The 21,232-nt window shown below is 39.2% G+C and overlaps 1 protein-coding gene across 1 annotated transcript; it reads right to left on the reverse strand.

The window, feature by feature from the left end:
* Positions 1–7,151: 7,151 nt before the first annotated feature.
* ncstn (nicastrin) lies at positions 7,152–20,560 on the reverse strand. The gene is made up of 17 exons (XM_006792353.2): positions 20,444–20,560; positions 17,867–17,968; positions 17,294–17,417; positions 16,132–16,253; positions 15,398–15,543; positions 13,543–13,687; positions 13,261–13,373; positions 12,687–12,839; positions 12,466–12,570; positions 12,031–12,108; positions 11,442–11,611; positions 11,248–11,350; positions 10,767–10,868; positions 10,386–10,473; positions 9,740–9,903; positions 9,381–9,593; positions 7,152–8,353 (listed from the first exon to the last, which is right to left on the reverse strand). The coding sequence occupies exons 1-17, from the start codon at positions 20,544–20,546 to the stop codon at positions 8,231–8,233; spliced, it is 2,154 nt and encodes a 717-aa protein (XP_006792416.1). The 5' UTR covers positions 20,547–20,560; the 3' UTR covers positions 7,152–8,230.
* Between the last annotated feature and the right edge of the window lie 672 nt (positions 20,561–21,232).

Consider the following 21,232-nt stretch of genomic DNA (forward strand, 5'->3'; position numbering starts at 1 on the left):
GTAATTACGGTTCTTGTGAAACCCTCTGAATCAACGACATGTAGAATACACAGACAAGCAGAGCTCACTGTTCACAAAAGCCCTCTGGCCAAACACACACATTTGCTCACACACCTAGCAAACATAGCAGGGTAATGTTTGTAATTAAATTCCTGCATTTTCTGTTTCCTGCCAAGTGTCCTTCTATTCCAGTCACTCACATCATGGCACACTGACTTTTTACCCTTAACCACAACATTTATGACAACATACACTGAAACCAATGAAAAACATTAGCATGATAACACTTACTATGGTGTATCGATAAACATTTGGTATTCTCCAAAGAATGAAAGACTGCATTCACAATCATAATCACTGCTGCAAATTACTGAACTGGGTATAGTCTATCTGTCCTTTAAAAATCAGTATTTAAGTAGCAAAGCTGTAAAGGGAACTTCAGAATCTCAAAATGTGAACTGTCACAGAAGCTGCACACGAGGCTGTGAAGGACTGAACTTGATATTTGGGGACGTTTTAGAGTTTTGCTGAGTTTTACATGCACAGGCACATAAACACGGGGTTAATGTTTCTCAACTCTTCAACTTTGCATTTCCCAAACAAGTGAGCACTGACGGCACTGTTTGACTCCACCGTTTGCTCAGCTGTGATGCTACTTTGCTGCAGCTTTGGCAATTAGGATAAGCTATTTGATGATGCTTTATCTAAATTACTCTCCAAACATGTCCTTCTGCTTTATGTTGTGTAAAAAGGTTTTGACAGTATCCAAGTAAACATGAGCAATAATGTTACATTTGTTGTTGACTGGACGATATCTCCCGACTGGTAAGGAGACTAGAGCTCTCTGTAGCATTTTACCTGTTCTAAATAACGTAACATAAAATGACTTGTACATTATAAATAACTGCTGGATGATGTAAAACTTGGATAAATAGGTGGATCCCTGGCAGCACTGCATTCTGGGGCTCCTGTCAATTTTTAAAAAATGGCTTTTTTTTCAGCTTCAGTGAATGATTTCTCTGTACGAAGACTGGAGTCGAGTGTAAAATTAACTCTGTTTTTATGCTGAAATGCTGACATCATCTTTCAGCATTTGACCTTTGAGGTAGATAAAACAGTTTCCTGTAAACATTACATTTGGCCTGTTATACGTATAATGAGAGACATATGCTTCAAAAAAGTAAAGCGCACGGGGCCGTCTCTGCAAGTAAGGCCTGCAAAAGGCCCGTCCTCTCTAAAGAAAGTACGAAAAGAAAGTTGCAAATATTACATCACTTTCAAGTGGCTTAAAGCACTAAGCTACCAGAAAATTTTGATATGAGTAAATCTAGATTGCACATGGTCTGCTGACCTTTACAGTCTGAAACAATCCTCTTGCCAACCTACCTGCCTGTCTGCTGGCCTGATAGTGAGAATATGACTGAACACTTGATCTACAAAGGTGTGGTCCGGTACTAAGATGGATAAGGTTTCCTATTCATCCCACCGTCCTCTATGACCTACTTCATTGACTTCAAGAGGATTCTCGCCTTCCATCTTTAATCAGCAGCATTAGTATAAAAAAAAAGGAAACCACACACCCACAGTGTAAAAGTACATCTGAGCACAAATCTGTTCAGTAAAGCAATAACAACCTACCAGTGGTTCTAGTTTTTGATTAGCACCTTACACAAAAGGTTCATTTCTTTTCATCCAGCTAAGCCATTGTTCCTCCTGACATTGTTAACCAAATACCGGTATGACTTTTTCCATACAGTCTTATGCAAAAAAAAGTCAAATTTCTAAAAAAATAAAAAAGCTCTAACCGATTTCACCAGGGTTGTCCACTGCAAGCCAGTCCAGAAACCTGTGTGTGTGTGTGTGGTCTAAGATTAAACAGTTATGATGCTGGGCTTCAGGCCTACTAGAGCCACGGCTCAAAGGTTTTATGGCTCAGGCCAAAGGGAGTGTAAAGTCATTTAATATGCGCCATCAACTGAGAGCAAAGACAACAGCTTCCTCTGAAAACAGAAGACAAACACATTCAAGCCTGAATGAAGGAACCAGCTCTCATATGCACACAACACAGCCTCCACACAGGGTCCCAATCCTCAACAGCTAAAATCGACTTCGTTATTTTTTTATTGTGGAATTTATTGTACCAACTCCTTTTGTTTCCAATTTAAATCAATCTGGTTTTATGACTCAGTGCATCCAAAATCAATTAATGTAGCCCAAAGCAACAACGCTCCTGAATCAAATCCATAGTTTAAACATCTTTGGCTTGCGGTTTGGATTTCATATGCATTTCTTCAAGCATCATTTAAAGTAACTATACAGCTTAAAACAGTGCAGATGTTCATAGAAGACCATTTTGGTTATGCTCATGCATAAAAATGATTCCAACAATGAAATCAAACCATTAACAGTGCAATTATTTTGCTGCAAGCGTGCAGATCTAGTCACACGGTAATCAAAACAAGCACATGGAAGATTTTACAGCTACCTTCCCCACGACAAAAAGAAATCGAGCTGCCGTTAAAAAGTTTGGAGCTGCTGGCACTGGGACGGCAGCTGTCAGGGCGGAAAAGCAAGCCGGGACACCTCTGAAGTGACCAGCTCCGCTCCATAGCCATTTTAGGCCAGATATAGTTCACCAACTGTGAAAATAAGCATGCACACGCCCAGGGTCCAACAGGGGAAGAGGCTCATCAGTGTAACAAGGGCCACACACACACAGACAGAACAGAGACCGCCACCCACATCAGTAAAACCAGTGAACAACAAGACAACTGCTTCTGTCCAGGTCTGCACACACACAGTGAACAAACGGGAGCAGGTGTGCATGTGTGTGTTTGTGTGTGTGCGCGAGTGAGAAAATCTAATAGGCTGTGTTTGAATCAACAGGCCTGTCTTCTGACTCTGCATAGATTTGTCTTCATATCCAAACAAAAGTACTGCAGAGACAGGAAGCGGCTGAGATGATTCATGACTATGGCGAGTCTCACAACAGCAGCCAACTATGTGTTACTGATAAGACAGAGCATCATTATTTTCTTTGTTTGGGTTATAAAACGTCAGGAGTTGCTTGAAAAAGTCCAAAAATGCAGAGGTGTGTCATAATTCACTGTCAGAGATTAGAAAAACAGCAGAAGTTCAAATGTGGCGATCAGACTGGAGTCAGAAACTCTATTGCATTTTTAAGGCAGTCAAAAAGAGATGCATTTATTTTGAATAAGAAAACACTCATATTCCCTTCAGGAAACACTTTGAGCACTGAAATCTTGTCATGATGACAATATTAATGTAGATATTGCGGCAATTTCTTAATTAAGGCTTAATTTGTGAGTCACCTGACAAACATCAATTTGACTCCTTGTTTAAGTGCTTTAAACATCCAAAATTATGTTTTATCACAAGACATTTGGAAGCTTTTTTTGTACATTTTTTTCAACCTGAAGCAAACACATTGACTTAAAAAGAAAACAAAATGTGATTCCATGTGATTAAACACAAATATGACATGATAGAAACCGTCTACCATGTCCGTTTCCTGAAAATACATGTACAATTCTCTCTGCACTCACATCACTAGTTGTCATGCTTCTCTTATACTTTAATTGAACAAAAGTAGAAGGCACACCGCAGGGGGTCAGAGGACAAGCTGTATTCTGTTTGTGTGGACAGACCCTTTAAGCAGAAAGCCAGGCTGTCTGAAGAGCTGAAAATGGTAAATTAGTCAATTTACAGATGAAAAGGGCCAGTGGACAATTTGAATTGTTAAGTAAAACCTCAGTTTATTTCTAAAGGAATAAAGTCTAACATTTTCTGCTTTTGAAGAAAGAAAACTAACGTTTTCTCCATCAGCTTCTTGAATATTGAAGGTCTTGGTGTTTTTCTCTGTTTGATAATATTGTAGTATTTGGGTTTAAGACTCCTGGTTAGATCAAACATGTTTCTACATAAAATACTGGAACTTTTCGTTTAACTCTAACAATAAGGGGAGAAATCTAGCTGATTTTGGCCAGCATTTCTTAATACTTCAGATTTCCTAAATTAATGGGCACCAATACTTCTACAGTGAACCAGCTGTGCTTCATATTTCTTAATCTCTGTGTAAAATTCCTTCTTCAGTCCATTTCCACTGAGCCCCTGCTATGTTTACGACCCGTTTTATCACTAAAACATCCCCACTGGAAGCAGTTTACAGCCATTCTGTGGTATTTTTTAAAGCCTGGTGATAGCATTGTGTAGTTTTATCTCGCAAAAGCAGGACTCAAATCTTAGAAATTAGAAGTTGAAGGGCGAACAGACGTTTCAAGCACTGGATCTGTGCGTAATCGGGGCCTGTTTCGGCTGCAGCAACGTTATCCTGTTTCACTTTGAATTACAGCCTGTGTTTAGACACATTTTAGCACCGTGCTGCAGGCTACGGCAGCGTGGCTCAAGAGTCGAGCTTCGTTCATTAATATTTCAACAATATTCCACATGCACAAAGAGCCACCAAAGGCTAACTTACTGCGAAGAACCGGGCGAGTATAAAGAGTTGTGCGACCTACAAGATAAAAAAGGAGGGTGTTGGAGAAAGGCAGGACAATGGGAGACTCCCAGGCCCCACCGGTGGCGTCCTGATGCCAAATGATCCCAACGCCCGCTCCCTTTCTTTCCCCTTTCCTTTTCCAAACGGGACGCCCTCGCAGTAAAATGAATGGACGCACTCAAATTCCCACCAGCCCTTCGCCGAGGACAAAATTCAAACCCTCCGGCCTGCAGTCACACTGGACGCGCTCTTTGCTTCCAGGCGCATCACTCTCAGTCTCCTTTTTTTTACGCTTCTATTCACATTAATAAAGGCAACTCTTCCTCCCACGTTTAAAATCGATCCAGGGAGCTACGTGGCCTCCGTGGGGTCAACAATAGCGCCGACGAGGGTCCTAAACTTCCCTTCGGATTCAAAAAAAAAAAAAAAAAGGGCGACCATCGCGTCCTCTCGACTATTGTTTGGGGAAACCGGAGATCTCCGGCGCCCCGAAGCTTCCCAGCTCCCCTCTCCGCGTTACAACAGCGCGCAAGCATCCACAGCACCACTTCCAACATTTTAACACATTTCCGCAAAGAAATACTACTTACTTATTCCGGATCGTCCATTCAGGTATTTTCTTACTTTCCACTCTCCTTCCACTCAGCCGTAGCACCGTGCGCCCCGCCTCCGCTTTACTCTGGCCCCTCCCCTGGTTCCCCCCCTGGGGGACCAGGCCCGTGAGAGAGTGTGGTTCAGCTACGGCGCATCTATCACCGCGCTGATGTCTCTGAGAGTGTGCGCTCGATGAGAGTGACCGGGACAGATTAATGTGGCTCTTAAAACAGAGAGGCGGTTAATGGAGCTGCTGACGGGAACAGTCCTCTAAAAGCGCCATCATCATTAGATGCTTTCAAACCTCCTGACCTCCGTGCAGCTAAGAAGATGGTTACGAATCCAGACATGCAGCACGAACAGGTTTTAATATGTCGTATAGTTTAGAGGTAAGAAGAAAACATTTTTTTTGTATTATACCACGAATTTGTACAACGTGGATAATGTCTATTAACAAATGGTTGGACTCTAGCAAAGACCTGGCACATGTCCTTGCCAGTTGATCCATTTTCACTGAAGCCTCGTCAGAAATGGAAGGGTGGCTATCAAGGAGCCATTCTCTAAAAAGGGAAACAGGGAGGAAATGTTGAGGTATGCCAAATGTCCTCCAAGAAGCCTGGAGGACTATTCATGATGACTACTTACAGAAATTAGAAGAGAGCTTACCTAAGAGACTTGTTTCTGCAAATCGCTGCACGTATTTTACATTTTCCCAGCAAAATATAAAGAAATTAAGGGTGACTCAAACATTTTTCACAGTACTGTAGCTCAAAATAATCTCACTGTAGATATGGCAGAGGATCCTTGGCAGAGGTTTTTCTGTACTGCGTTTTACTAAAAAATATTACAATATTTGTTTTACAACTACCTTCCAACAAAATGCAGGCTAAGGTTTACCAATAACTACTTTACAGTACTTAAGTCACACTGTGTTTCTTTTAAGGAGGATCTCTACTTACTTGCTTTTCCCCCCAAGGACTCTTAAAAAATTATCAACTCAAAAACCGCCTTTTGAGTCTATAAAAAGCTTCGTTTGCTGTCATTGTGAGCTGGAAGATAATGGATGGATGATCATATTAAACATGACCAAAGTTTCAAATTATGTGTGCAGGTAGCCAAAGCCAAAGCTTCTTACTGCTTTAAGCACTGAGTTTAAGAGTTTTTTCTACTCTTGGATCTGTGTGACATCATGACGAGGGGATATTCTTAACAAGGTCATCTCAACCACAAAGGACTGACTCGCACAAAAGTGCGAAAGTCCCTGAAGGTCAGAAAACTCGAGCCAGTAGAAGTGCCTTAAATATGCATTCCTTTTAATGGCCAGCAGGGGGCGACTCCTCCAGTTGCAAATCCAGCTCTATGAAGGTCAAAAAACAACTATTGGCTCCCTCACTCTGTGACTTCAGTAAACACTTTTCTGCTGCGCACAATTGGTAGTTTAAGTTTATACGGAAAAGAACGTGAAGTCTGCTGGAGTCAGAAAAAAAAGGATTATCCAGGATAAATGTCAATCAATTCTGCTTCATAGTCAGATTCACTCCTTGCTCATCACATCCACTTCAAAACAGCAAGCGGCTTCACAGGCATCAATAGTGGCAGTGGGTAACAATGTGACACCTGTGTTGGGGGGGGGTACCAAACAGAATAAAAAGCGGTCTTAAAGAAAGGAGGGGCAGGGAGTTAAAACTGCTTGATTACTGAGGAGCTGCACCGAGGCCTAATTTATGGATCCTGCATCTGATGAAGGCTTGAAGTTGTCAGCTGCATTAGAAAAGGTACACTTGCTCTAGTGGGTCTTCCTCTCAGTGATTTAGATGCTTTGTTAATGTGGCAATTTAGAAGCCAATGCCTTTCCATGTACTTTCTAAAGGTACATTTTTCTTGCAGTAGTGGAAATTAGTATCTCCTGTGTGTGTTTAATAAAAAATAAATAAATAAATGAAAAAACTAATTTCCATCCTTGTGATCCCTTTTTCTACATTTTCCTGCTTTTCTGTGCCAAAGGACTGTGAAATACAAGTTTGGAAAAGAAGCAATGTTTATTTCTTCATCAAGGCATCACAATCGGTCTTTTAATTCCATCTATTAAAACAAACACCCATCGCCAATCTCGTGTGTCATACAATTTTCAGAAAATAAACTTCATAGGGAAAAAAACAAAAAACCAAAGAGTGCAAAGGCAGAGTACCAGCATGTTGTTTTTCACTGCTAAAACGGATCTTTCCGACTGCTTTTTTAATACATTATGGCCGCTGACTGATGAGAAATAAAGTGTATTTTTCAGCCATGCCAGACTCTTGGAAAATTCCCATTCAAATATCACAATATGTGAAACTGCAGGGGGTCTACAAGTACAGTTTCATCATGTGTACTTGGACTGAATGATACTGATTTATTATCAAAATCTTTCACTGCACATTACCAGATTTTGCAAAATGTTAAATTTGTAATATTACTACTTGCTCATTGACTCACAAAGTGGTTTCTTATCATTAAAACTGATTGATAAGTTAACTACACTGACAGAGAAGACAGCTAAAGTATTGCACATACCATCGCAATCCTCATACAAAGTTCACACACACACACACACACAGACGTGCGCACACTTATAATTGCTCACACACACGGTTGCATTCACATTTTCAAAATCATACACACAGCTCAAAGTAATGCTCAATGTTTAGTGCCTATCCCATGACACAGTAAACAAAACATTCTTTTAGGATAAAAGGGAAAAAAACCAACAAAACAAAACAAAAAAAACCTAAAACAAAAAATATAAACATCGTTTCCACTGGCAGGGCCTGCTGGTGCCTGACCAGTGTGTTTTATGACCCTGATGAGTCCAGATCCATCCAGGCAAATCCAGTCCGGTCCAGTCCTCATGTCACGCCTCACATGAGTGAGTCCATAAACACGGAGTCGTCGTCTAAAAGGAACCCCTCACCCCCCGACCCCCCTCCCCCACCTCGATGCAGCTGAGACTAACCTGTCTGTGTACCTACTCGTGGTGTGTTTTAAAGAAAACTGTCCATGTCTGGTTGGGATAAAAGTAGTAGTAGCAATAGTAGTAGTAGAAGTAGTGGTCGTGGGTCTGAGACGCTTCTGAGTGAATCAGTAGGTGGCAGCGGTGGGCTCTCTCCCTGAGCTGAAGAGTATGTCGGCCTTTGAGCTGATGATGTACGTCAACATTAAGGATGCTATCAGCACGGCCACACCGACTCCGAGCGTCAACATCTGGAGGAGAAAGGGCAATCGTTACATATACAACAAGAAGGTTTTCACACTCAGTTTTAGCTCCTAAACATACCACAAAGTTACTGTATCAACTTCTGTTACCCCCCAGGGTGTACACAGCAGCAACAAGATAACATCACCTTTATTTATAGTTACATTTAAACATCAAGTAGTTCCGATTGTAGCTCTCAACCAAAAAGCCTTTAAATGCTTTACTATGGAAGCGATTATTCCAGCTATCACGGGTAAAACTGTCTGTAGAATGAGGGAAGTCGAGTTCCAGCGGCCTGTGGTTTTGCACTCATGTGATGAGCTGTTATATTAAAAATAACTCAGTCACATTATCATGTGACTTTAAAGCAGTGATACAAACGGTGAACCCAAAGGCGCCAGTTTAAGCAGTGAGATGCAGTTACCACATTAACAAAATCGGATTGTATCAAACACTGAAATAAATGAGTTTCGATTTGTTTTAGCACAATGTGTTGATGAACATGCAGAGACCTGAAATTTGTTCAACGCACGCAATCAATCACTGCCAGGATTTAACCAGTTTTGTTTTTGTTGTTAGGCTCTTTTGTTGCTGTAGTTCTGGAAACCGGAGTTGTTGGTTTAGGCCGGATCGGCCGCTAAAATCACAAACACTACTGTGAGAAAATCTAGATCAGAGAGAAAATAACAACCAATCATGAACACTGTTACAATTACCATGCAAATTTGGTCTCTTGTTGCCGTTTGGAAGCCATTTTTTCAACATGAGACTTTCCCACAAGCGCTCGCGTGCCTTAAAACAATCCCTGCCCTCCACTAACAATGAGATCACTGCTTACAAAAAAGAACTGGAGGCCAACAGTGCTACCCCTCAGCCTGCTAGTAGATGCAACTATCAATGGTATCAACTTCAAAATCCTATGTTGCCTTGTCTCGAGTTATTGCATTCACATATCAAACTTTTTAGTTGGAGAACAACTTCTCTGCTGTGTGTGTGCATCAGTCACATCTGTGGTGTCTTTGAGGGAAAGTTTACCTCCAGTTCATGACTGGCCACCAGGAATATGCGCCCTTTAATGCTCTTCCACCTGGACTCCGTCCACGTTGAGTAATCTTTGGAGGTGTACTCCTTCAGGTCGAAGGCCGGGGACAGCGCTTTGGAGAGACGAACTGTGGAGCGAACGCAGAATGCCACTCGTTCTGTACTGTTGGGAGGTGCTGCACCTTGAACCCACATGTAGCTGTATATCTGAGGGACGGGTTGACAACAATGTGTTAAAGGGAGGAATTAGATAAATGATGTTCCAAAGGCTTTAAAGTTCTTACTTAAATTGCCAGAGGGCAACTTACGCCCAAGTTGACTTTCAAGAAAATACACACTGTTGTAAATCTTACATGTTTGCTCTCTTTGTCATCCTCGCCCTCTCTCTGGTTCTGGCAGTTGTCCTGGGTGATGTTGACGGTGGTGCCGGTCAGGTTGGCCAGCAGGTATTGGACCAGAAAAGTCGGTTCACTGTGCTGTTGTGTCACCCCCACGTAGAAGTTTGTGGGTCTGTCACCTGAGAGAAAGAAAGTATTTTGTGAGGAAATAAAGTTTTGATAAAAAGATAAGCTTCATTTAAGCCTTCATACTTCAAAACAACAATAGGACAATATTGTAAACAGCATCTAAATAGGCGTTAAGAAGCAACATTTATCAACAAAACCCATAGAAATGGGTTTTAGAACATTGGTTAAAACCCATTTTTATTCTTTGGCTTTTGGCCTCAGAAAGACTTTGTTTTTCCTTTTAATTAAATTTGTTTATATAAATTTGTAATTAATTCATTATTTTACTTTTTTCTTTTATTTGGATTTTATTTATATCTTATGTAATTTTATTTTTTAGTTCCAATGTGCAGCACTTTGCTGTGGTTGTTTTAAAGTGCTTTATAAATAAAGATGATGAATTTCTCATCATAAAACATATTGAAGACACATAACAAGCCTTTTTATTCCTACAACATTTTTAACAGTCTAGTACAAAACAGGATCAACTTACGCAGATGAATCGCGAAGTCCGAAGGTACCATTTGCTGGAACCAGGAGTTATTTGACTTAACAAGGAAACCGTACAGCATTTGGGTCACCTGTGAGGAAAGTAGGACAGATTCACTTCTGTTCAGTCCCACAAGGTAACAGCAGCATCAGGGAGAAAATAAAAAGGACTTACAAAGAATCTACAATTGATTATTATTGAACTTTTGCTGAACAGTTTAAAAGAAATAAATTTCAAGTTCAAAATGAATGAAGTGACTGAAGAAGCCACTAAAGTTTTTAAATTTCCTTATTTTTGAAGATTTCTTAGACGAGTTAAAGCTAATTGGAATAAGAATAATGAGCTTGTAAACAAAATAGCATTTATTAAAATAAATAAACTTACCATCTGACTATCCACGTTAATGTTTTGCAGCTGGATGGGGTCCGAGCCTCCTGCCTGTGTGTACAGAGCTCGAGCCACAATGGTCGCCGCTTCAGTCAGAGCCTTGATGATGCAGGGAAACAAAGAATGTTTTTCAGAGCTCAAAAGACTTTGTATGAAGCTCTCCACAGTAAATCAACACAACAGAGCAACAATGTTTAGATGATAAACAAAGTTTAGACGATAGCGTGACTTTCTGCAGCTTAAATAAAAATAGACTTGCTATATTTTGGAAAACTGTTAATGTGAAAAGATAATTCAAACAAGCTGATCTTAAAATTAAAAAAAATATATTTAAACTCTTTCAAGCTAAAAATAAGAAGAAAAAATCAGTAACTAGGGTTCATGTTGCTCTTAATACTTTTAATGCATTTTAAAAATATAAGTAGAAATCACTTTAAATGTAGAACACACTTTTAAACGGTTTTAACAACAGCTATACCTTTGCAGCATCTGTTATGTATTCCAGCTGCTCCTCTGGCGTCAGGTTTGGTGGGTAAGACATGTTCAGGTACTCCGCATTATCATACATACTTTCATAGTACCTGTGCACAGAACAGGAAATGATTTTTTTTTAAAAAAACAATCCCTAGCTCTGGATTGATTATTATTTATATTGAAGAAAATGCAAAGTACTTGTTGGTGAAAGCAGAGTTATGATTCTGGATAACAACACCAGGGATTGGCCGTGCTCGCAGGAAACGCTGTAGGGATGACGGAGGCAGCGGCTGAGAGAAACTGGGCTCTTGCAATGAGAAGTTGAGATTTAAGGCAGACGAGTTCAAGTTTTTGATGAGCTTTTCCACCTGAAACAGATCAGTGAAGGGAAGTAAGAACAAATGTTAGCCACACAGTAAAACACACACTGTGGGCTCTGGTTTCAGTTTTTTTCCCGTTTATCTGAAATTTATGATTTTTCCTGCACAAGTTACATGGACACAGGAGCCTGTCCCAGCTGCCATGGGGTGAGAATAACAAGTATATAAATACATTAAACTAAAGCATAGAGGAATGTAAATGAGTGCTCATGTTGGACTTTCACCCATCCATCCATGCTTTTTCCTAAGTGCCTGAATTTTAGGGTTGGAGGAGACCCCAGGAAGACGACCTTGTATGAGTAGACAAAAATGGGGAGGAAGCACTCCCATTTAACAGGAAGAAATGAAAGCTCAGAGACATGAGTGTTTAGGAGGTGAGAGGGATATAGGTACGGAGAGAGACCAACCTCTTCATTCACACTGCTGTTCCTCCGAGACACGGGATCAGTGTGAACCCAGAGCTTTGATTCTCCATGGAGTCCCACCTAGGACAGGAAAGTCCGACATAATCATATTGTACTTGCACATTTTCATTAACATAACCCACAACTAATATTAAATAATGATTAATAAGTAACACAAAAGAAATCTGCACATGGTAAAAAAAAAACAACAAACATTATATATAATCAAAAGTTTTAATTTGAATATTTTAAAGCCATTCAATTGTCAAGTAAAGAGGTATTCTAGTTGAATTATTCTTTAATCCAAAAGTATTGAAAATATAAACAAATGCAGGTATAAAAAAAATATACCCAAATTCAAACAAAATTTTCTTTAAACTTCAGGAGTTTGTGCCACATGACAGTTACGTGTAAAGCTATCAGTAATATAATACACACCTGTCCAATCTCCAGCACTGAGTGAACATTGTCCAGGTCCAAAGGAAACTGTTTATTCTCCATGTCGTACACCAACCTCGAGCTGCCGATGTAGTCAAAGGTTTCCTGTGGTCAACAGACAAATGGATGAATGGCAGGACAGTCAAAACTAAAACAGTTCTCAAATGTTAGTTGAGCACTGTGCTGACTACAGAAAAAAAAGAAAAAAACAAAGAACTGACCCCCTGGAAGAATGCGTAGAGGATGGTGCGGTTGGGTTCGGCCTCCTGGGTGGCGTTGCGCAGAGCGTGTGCTGCCGCCAGCAAGGTGACAAACCCCGAGGCTGCACTCTCTGCGCCTGGAGCAATGTCAAAGAAAAAAGACCGGCTGTCCAGCTGCAGACAGGACAGGAGCGAACAGGGATTAAGCAGAGAATTTATCTACACAAGTTGTTCAATTTAACAAGCCATGAACATTTTTATTAATCAAAATGTAAACAAAAACTCTACCACTGTATACTGCAGATCAGCCACTTCTACCATCTATAGTACATCCTTTACTCAAAAGTGAGCAGTCACTTTGATATGTTGGCCACTATTCATCTTCATTTTATGTCATGGATACAAGAACTGCACTTAGAGGTCAGAACCACCACTCAGCCAAACAGGAAAATCCAGGTAGAGGGGGTTAGCAATGACCGACTTTCAAAATAAAAGCAAGATGAATAAAATTTTGACCTCAGCCGTGAGTGTGAGGGTAATACTGAATTCTGTGGTACTGTGGTTTTCTTTTGAAACCACTTTTGCTTGAACTCACCCTCGCTGCTGCGATGACCACGCTCTCCCCCGTCTTGTGGCCCTTATCTGTGTAGTTCAGAGGCCTGGTCGAGGCCAAAACATTAAAGTCTCCAAGTGGGTCACATACGGTTTCTTCAGGGTGAAAAGAACAAGGCCCAAACAAACAGTGATTAGCACTATAATAAAATAACAATAATAAAAACTCTCTTATTTAAATATTTTTGCAGCATGTTTCTGAAAATATTTCCCACATATTGTAAAAACGTTAAGTAATGTTTAGATAATTACACTTTAAAAATACCTGGGTTTAAGCTGAAGTTGATGCCATTTCTCCTCATGCAGGTGGCCGTGTCGGTGACGGCAGACATGTGTGAGTAGAGCTGCATCGCGCACAGTGGATACTGAGGACTACTGCCATTCACAACATGGTTATGATTGTAGTAGCACTGTGAATGGAGAAAAGCACAAAGATGAAAAACGCCTGTATACACAGATTTGAACTAAGAATGTTCCTGGGGACAAATTTCTTAGTCGACTGCACGAGGACAAAAAATTAGACTAACCGACTAGTCAATAATATTGACAATATCACGTTAAATTTGAGGAGTGTTTGATCAATAATGTCAGAAACTCCCAAATCAAAAGGCATCTGAAACTGTTAATCAGTTTTCATTAATGAATTAATATGACAAATCAACATCTGAAAAACTACAAAATTGTAACTCAAAAGTGTGCTGCGCATTATGAATGATCTACGCTGTTTGAAAATTCAGACCAACCACTTCAATAAATGTAAAAATCTGAAATAATAAAACAATAAATCATCCAGCTATTTTCTTCCATTTATTGATTGAGCAGGGAAGCCTAGACCTCGCTATCACATCAAGGCATTCCCAGGCCAGCTGAGAGACGCAATCTCTCCAGCGTGTCCTGGGTCTGCCCTGAGGCCTCCTCCTGGTAGGACACACATGGCTGGAACACCTTAGCCAGGAGGCGACCACCTCAACTGGCTCCTTTCAATGTGGAGGAGCAGCGGCTCTGCTCTGAGCCCCTCCCATATAACTGAACTCCTCACCCTATCACTTAGAGAGAGCCCGTCCAATCTTCCACTATTTGTATTCACAATCTCACTCTTTTGCCTTTAAAAGAACTAACCAGTATTAGTGTTAACAAAATTATCAGGCCTGATTAACAGATTTATGGCATTTCTCAACAACCATGCTCCATCTGGTGGCAGACAGCTGCATGATATTTGGGATACAACAGTGTACCAGCATTCGGCATCAAATAAATGTAAAATAATTAGATTAAACGACTAGTACATCTAGCACTAACTAGTGACAACAGCGTCGATGATTGGACTAGTGGCACACATCCCAAGTTTAAACCCATCAACATGAAAATGTCAAAAACTGCAAATCTTCTAATCTTCTAAGGCTAGCTTTAAAATCAAAAAAACGATTCCCACGTTAAAATGTGCAACCTCAAAATATAACACAAAAGAAACACAAGCTTAATCTGTGCATTTGGATAGTTGTAAGGGTTAAAATCAGGAGCATGGCTGCTTTGAATAATGTATATATAAACACAGAGAGCTGTAGCTAAATGCTGCTAGCCTTCACATTTGCTAATTAAAGCAGACCGCTGTACTGTATGTTGTGCATCTACTGCCTTTTTTAATGGAAATACCTTACAAATAGTATGACTTTGTTTGGTACACAACATTCAGAATATTTTGGTAGGTGAAACTGCGGCATTTCGTTGGTCTTTTACTTATCAATGTGGCTATTTACAGGCAACTTTAAATCCTTAAAGTTGCCTGTAAACTGAAATTATAACAAAAAGTTGTAGTTCAGGTCAAACCAAGCAGCTTAGACTCCATACTATGAATGTAATCTGAATTCAATACACGTCTATTTTATAAGGGAAGAAACATAACTTCTCTTTGAATAGTGTGCCATTCTGTTTTAAACTAATGCAATACTATGTGATCTACATGAAGATGACCTTGTTTACTGCTGAAACAGCTTTAGAGCATTATTTCTAAACTCAACGACCAGTGAGGCAAGTTCAGATTTGGACTCGTAGTGTGTGAGTAGCTTATCATGTGACTGCACAATCTTGTACTCTCCAACATCAAGTGGAAAACAAATAACCTGTTTTATGGCCTGAGTGTCGTTGTCGTCTTTCAGGGAGAACATCGGGAAGTCATACTCCTCGTAGGACAAGCCATTTCCCAGAGGGTTCCACACGGTCACGTTACAGTGGGCTAAGGCTGGGTCATAGCTCTCTGAATACACGCCTATGGGGGATGCACAGAGAGGGGAAAAACAAAAATTACCATCAGTAACATTAAAGAGACCCCTGATCCAAAGATAAGGTTGGATTGTTCCCCATCTACAAAGCATCCAACTTCCCTAAAATGACCCGGAGTATTTTGACTGTGTGCTACATGTTACCCCGACTAGACTTAAAGTTTGAATCCAGGACTATTTAATAGTATATGGCCTTAGCAAAGCATCTTCATACTGTGTACATACTTGTTTTACTTGTGAATTCCCTTTTTTCTCCTGATATAATGCCGCAGAACTGTGCACTTCACCCCCCTTTCTTTTCCCACATGTCTGCACTGAGTAGGAGATGCTTTGTATCTTACTGTACATGTGTACAGTGACAATAAAAGGCATTCTAATTAAATCTCTGTTGAGTGTAAACAAGACATTTTGCAGACACTGCAATGTTTCAGAGATCAAGCGCAGAACATGAAATATGACCCAGTTACAACTTGTGGTTTTATGAGCTATGCTCTCTGAGGATCATCAAACTATAATTTATTTCTGTAGCTTGTGTAAAACTGTGGAGCAAGCCTTAACATGTAACCCCCACCCACCTGAGTTCTCGTTGGGGCAGGTGGTGTGTGGAGAGAAACCCTCAGATGGATTTGAGCTTGGCGCCACAACAACAACACCAGCAACCCTACTGGAGCCAGTCTTAAGTTTCATCATGATAGATCTGATGAGCAGACAGCCGGCACACAATACAGGAGATGATACAGGTTAAAAAAACAAAACAAAACACAGAGATCATAGGTGCGTTAATTCTTTTGAAATATGGTTCAAGTTTCTTTCTTTAAGTTTAGCAGCTCCTATTAGACACACATCTATTTTATTATGCATGTAAGTAAATGACAACTTATAGCAGATTGGCCTCCGTAACAGAGCCACAATCCCATTACTTCACTGATTCATTTTTATTACCAAAGTTTTTGTTTTTTGTTAATATTAAAATATCTCAAATAGGGCTGAAAGAGAAAAAAATTCTTAATTTCATTTCTTAAAGTCAACTCCAGTTTGATACTCAAAGTGCAATAATTTATAACATGACATGTAGCATTACCACATGGGCCAATATCAAAAGATAGAAATATGAGCTACTTCTAACCCATTAATTTAAAACTACTCCACATGCGTGTTATTGCTGGGTGTATATGTAGCTGTCTTATCACGTCTGATAGATTCAAAATGGCGCTGGAGTCACGGCAGCCTTTCCAAGATTGTTTTGTCTTTTTTTTTTCTCTTATATTTGATTGTGCAATAATCACTGTGCAGTATACTCACTCAAATGAGCAATCCTATTTATCCATATTGTATATTCTGTATCTATATATGTGTATATGTGTATATATGGCGTATTTATGCTTATATCCTTACTCTCATTCCCCTTAATGTATCTGTAACATGCAACTTCTTTTGGTGCTTTGCTACTGGAAACTGAATTTCCCGGAGGAACCCACCCGAGGGACTAATAAAGTTTCATCTGATTGGCTAGCAGGATCATAGACAGTATACAAAGTGTGGACTAATTGCAGCTTTTACATTTGTTAATTGGATAGTTTCAAACTGCAATTCTGTTTTGACGTCGATTGATTGTTCAAAATAAAACCAAATATGGAGTAAATCAGTAACAGATTTAACGTGTGAGTAAATGAGGTTTATGTTCACTAAAAACTACTGTGGGGGCTTCCACTACAGGGTGAGACATGTTGAGCGCACCTCGTAAAGAGCGTAGAATCCAGAATCACCATATAAGGAGGGTTGGGACCAGTTTTCAGGACCCAGTCCAGGTTTGCTTCTGATTCGAGCACATGGAGCACACCAACATCACCTGATAAAGACGCTGAAATCCGAAACAAGGAATGAAATATCTGTGTTACAGCTGTCCAAGACATAAATGTCCTTAAAAGCTTTTCAATCATTCTCCATTACTTTCATTCAGCAGAAACAAAACTGCTGCTAGTGAGGCTTTTGTAGTGTGACACCAGCACACACTTCTATGGATATTCAGTTTTTTGATATTCAGGTAGTTATCACAGGAAATATTTGTTTTACTGCAGCCTTTCATCTGTGAGAACTCTTCTGTCACCGCTACACAGATGTGTGTTTGTGAATTTGAAGCAAAAACACAGGAAACACAGGAAGGTGTTTGCAGATTAATGCTCGCTAAGCATTTTATTATTGCTCACTGTGTATCTAAGATACTCCAAACTACAACAAATACTTTTATGTACTAGGTTCAACTTGGATAATAATATCAAAATATAATATAATAGAAGCTGATGTACTCACACTGACAGCCTATTTGATGTGTTGCGTTTAGCAGTCGCACACACGGGATAGTGTAATTAAGATGCACATAAATCTTGTTTTCCACTGAATTACAGCTGACACCTGCAAGAAGAAAAAACAAATATTTGAACATACACACAAATTTCATCTTTACTATTCCACTTATACCATTTTCTCCTGATTTGTTTTATTAGAAATCATTTAAATCAATCAAACTTTCTCAACACTAACATGCTAGATCCTAATCTACTCCAAGCTTCATTCTGCATGAAGAAACCATGAACTCTGAGCTCCCAGTGCATTAAAAAATATCCATACAGAGGTCCGTGCACAACAGGCCAATTTCCCATTTTCTCATTTCTTATAGTTTCCATCGCGAGCCTGGTCCCTGTGATAATGTTATAAATAGGTAGGTTCCCCAAGCATGACAGCAACACTCATTCTCATTTTTATAACCTGCACTTACAACTAGCTGTGTTTTGACTATTAGACAACACAAAGAGGTCCTTTCCGAGGCCTAGTCAACACAGCATAAATGTTGCACCACTGTTTCCATAGTACACATGAAGATGCTAACACCCACTGTAATGTTTAAAGGTTGTTTGGGAAACAAGTGAACTGGAGCACAATAACGGAGTTCATCTTTTGATGATAAAGTTTGTATATATATATAAAAAAATGTGTTGTTAGTTCATTCTCTCTCTTTCTTTAAAAAAAACAAAAAAGCAGAAGCATACACTGAAACATGAGTTCGAAAACAAGGTGTGAACTGAAAACCAAAGAAAGAACCAAGCTGCAGTTTTGGAAATACCCTTATTGACAAGTTTTGACACCTCAGTATATATGAATAAAGATCTGGTTGCAGGTTTTTTACAAGTATAGGCCTACTGAGCTGTACAGACAGCGATCACTATTATTTTGCTTCTTTGCTCACCCCTCAGTTCACAAAAGAGAAACAAGGGTTACTCCTATCCAAAGATTCCTCCTTGAGAGTTAAGATGCCTGTTTACCCACATTGAAATTAGAGGAGCTTTTCCTTTAACATGCTTTGTAGAAATAATCTTCAAATAAATCCTGCGTCACAGGTCGCTTATTTAACATCTTTTATTTGGATAATAATAGAACTTGGTTCTTTATGACATGTAAGCAATACAATGCTGCTTTTATTCCCCAGGTAATATATGGTACGAAACTGTGCTTAAGTATTGTGTACAATACAATACTTCGGGGTTTCAAACTGTCATCCTTCAAATTTTACTCTATAACAGCATCTAATCGCTCATGAATTAATACTGCTGAAAGTCAACAACAGAAACATACAGCAACAGTCTAAAACAGGCCAGCTGATCCCATTCAGACAACGGGGAGGTTGTCAGCTTTAAAATTTGCAGTGAAGTTGTAAAATACTTAATGTGTTCCTAAATCTTGATATGCTTGAGTCATAAAGACATAAAATATTCTTGGTATCTGGGTTCAAAAACTTTACATGAGAGGGATCGGTGTCCTCGCTTTAACCTGACCTCATGGTTTCATCTTTTTAACATGGTCCAGGACAGCATTTTCAAATGTATGTTTTTGCACTTCAAGAAGCGGTATAATTCATAGCATTGTTTACAATTATTTTACATAAACAGGGTTCCTGCATATCAAAGAATTTGCTGCCTAACAAAAAATAGAGATACATCAACCAGTTGATCTATAAAAGTTTAATTACAGTTCCTTATTTTCTAAATATTTCAATTCTGTTTCGTTTCCCACTTTCCATACTGGGTAGGTTCACTTGTTTTTAAGCTTTTATTGGTTAAAAACATTTTTGTTTTATGTATTTTAAATGTTAGTGTTAGTTGTCTTTATTATAATAATATGTCTGACATTTCTTTTTATCAAAATACTAAAAATTATCACTCAACACTAAAGTAAAGGTCAAGTTTAGAATGAAAAGAAAGCACAACTGTTCGTTTTTTTTTAAAACTAATCTCCCCACAGCAACAGAAAAGGGAAATGAGAAACTGATTTTTTTTTTTTTCATCTCAAATGATGCTATGTTTGCTCACCTATGTGCCGATTTACCAGGATATTTTAAATATTTGAAAGTGGCTTCTCTTCTGTTTAATTTCATTAGAGGGTCACGTAAACTACAAGAAATATGTATATAATGTATATAATCTGGTGTAGCGGTCCAGCCTTTAATCCCTCCGGGGGCGGCCGCGGCGGTGAAATCACGAGCGGTCACGCTGATGCTGAGTTAAGAAGAGGGCTGACCCAATCTGTCACTACAAAGTCACCACAAAGGCTTAATTAACACAAGAGATGCTGTGTTTCTTTTGCACATCCACTTGGTTGAAATGCGTAGAGAACAGTCGAAGCACCGAACTCAGTTGAAAAACTCATTTTAAAACCGGGACATAGATTTTAAAGGCAGACAGAAAACCTCCTGCTAACGCTAATTTAGCCTAGCATTCAGCTAGCACCGGACACAAAGAAGTCCTCGAAGCTAACCGCCCGAAAGCGAAACACATTTCGTTCTTCAGCAGTTAGACGAAGACACAAGTTTAGCAACAGGGGAATACAACTCACCTATGAAAAAACAACAAAATATCAAGTTAATGATCCATTTATTCGACAGCAAATCCATCTTCCTGGTTTGAAAAGCTGAAAACACAACAGGAAGTGTTGACATGGGGAAACATCCGGGTTTTGCTGTTTGGGTCCGGTTTACAGAAAAAGGGGCGGACTCAGGTGGACTGAAGTTATGTATTATATATATTCTGTAAATTGTAGATTTTGATTCAGCTATGTTTCAGTTAGTTTGTTTTTATTGTTTTGAAACTTTTTATTTTTGATATAGATTTAGTTAGTCTTTCATAGTTCATAGTCGTATAATATAAAATTTGTGACGGGCAAAGTTTTAAAAGATCAGATGTTGAAATATCAATAGAAAGTGGAACGCTTCATGCTTGATTTGTTGACAAGTTTGAAATACTAGCATAGACTAAAAGTTATGAATTTCCATAATATTTTGATATTTTAGTTATTTAAGTACAAAATATTGTTTCAGTTAATTTTTGTATGTATGTATGTATGTATTTAGAGTATTATCTTTATTTGATTAACCAACATGTCATTGTTTAATTTTGTTAACTATATTGGTGTTTTGGACATCACAGAAGAGAGTAATTCAGTTTTCAGACACATTGGGAGTGATACAGTCCTGCAGAGCAGAAACTGACTTGACTTGTGATGCTAAATGTACAGTTATTAAAAACATATTGTAAGGGGAAATCTGTTTAAAATAAATCAGTAGTTGAATGAATTTAATGTAATGTAAGCCACTGAAGCTTTTAACCAATAAACAAAGCCTTTATT

This window comes from Neolamprologus brichardi, chromosome 18 (genome assembly GCF_056152115.1).
Source record: "Neolamprologus brichardi isolate AB-2024 chromosome 18, ASM5615211v1, whole genome shotgun sequence".
Classification (NCBI taxonomy): domain Eukaryota; kingdom Metazoa; phylum Chordata; class Actinopteri; order Cichliformes; family Cichlidae; genus Neolamprologus; species Neolamprologus brichardi.

Coding starts and splice junctions, on each gene's coding strand:
- ncstn (XM_006792353.2), bottom strand. CDS start 20,546: ATGTCAACACTTCCTGTTGTGTTTTCAGCTTTTCAAACCAGGAAGATG. Junction 17,969..20,443: donor ATTTTGTTGTTTTTTCATAG/GTGAGTTGTATT, acceptor TTCTTCTTGCAG/GTGTCAGCTGTAATTCAGTG. Junction 8,354..9,380: donor TGGCCAGTCATGAACTGGAG/GTAAACTTTCCC, acceptor TTTCTCCTCCAG/ATGTTGACGCTCGGAGTCGG.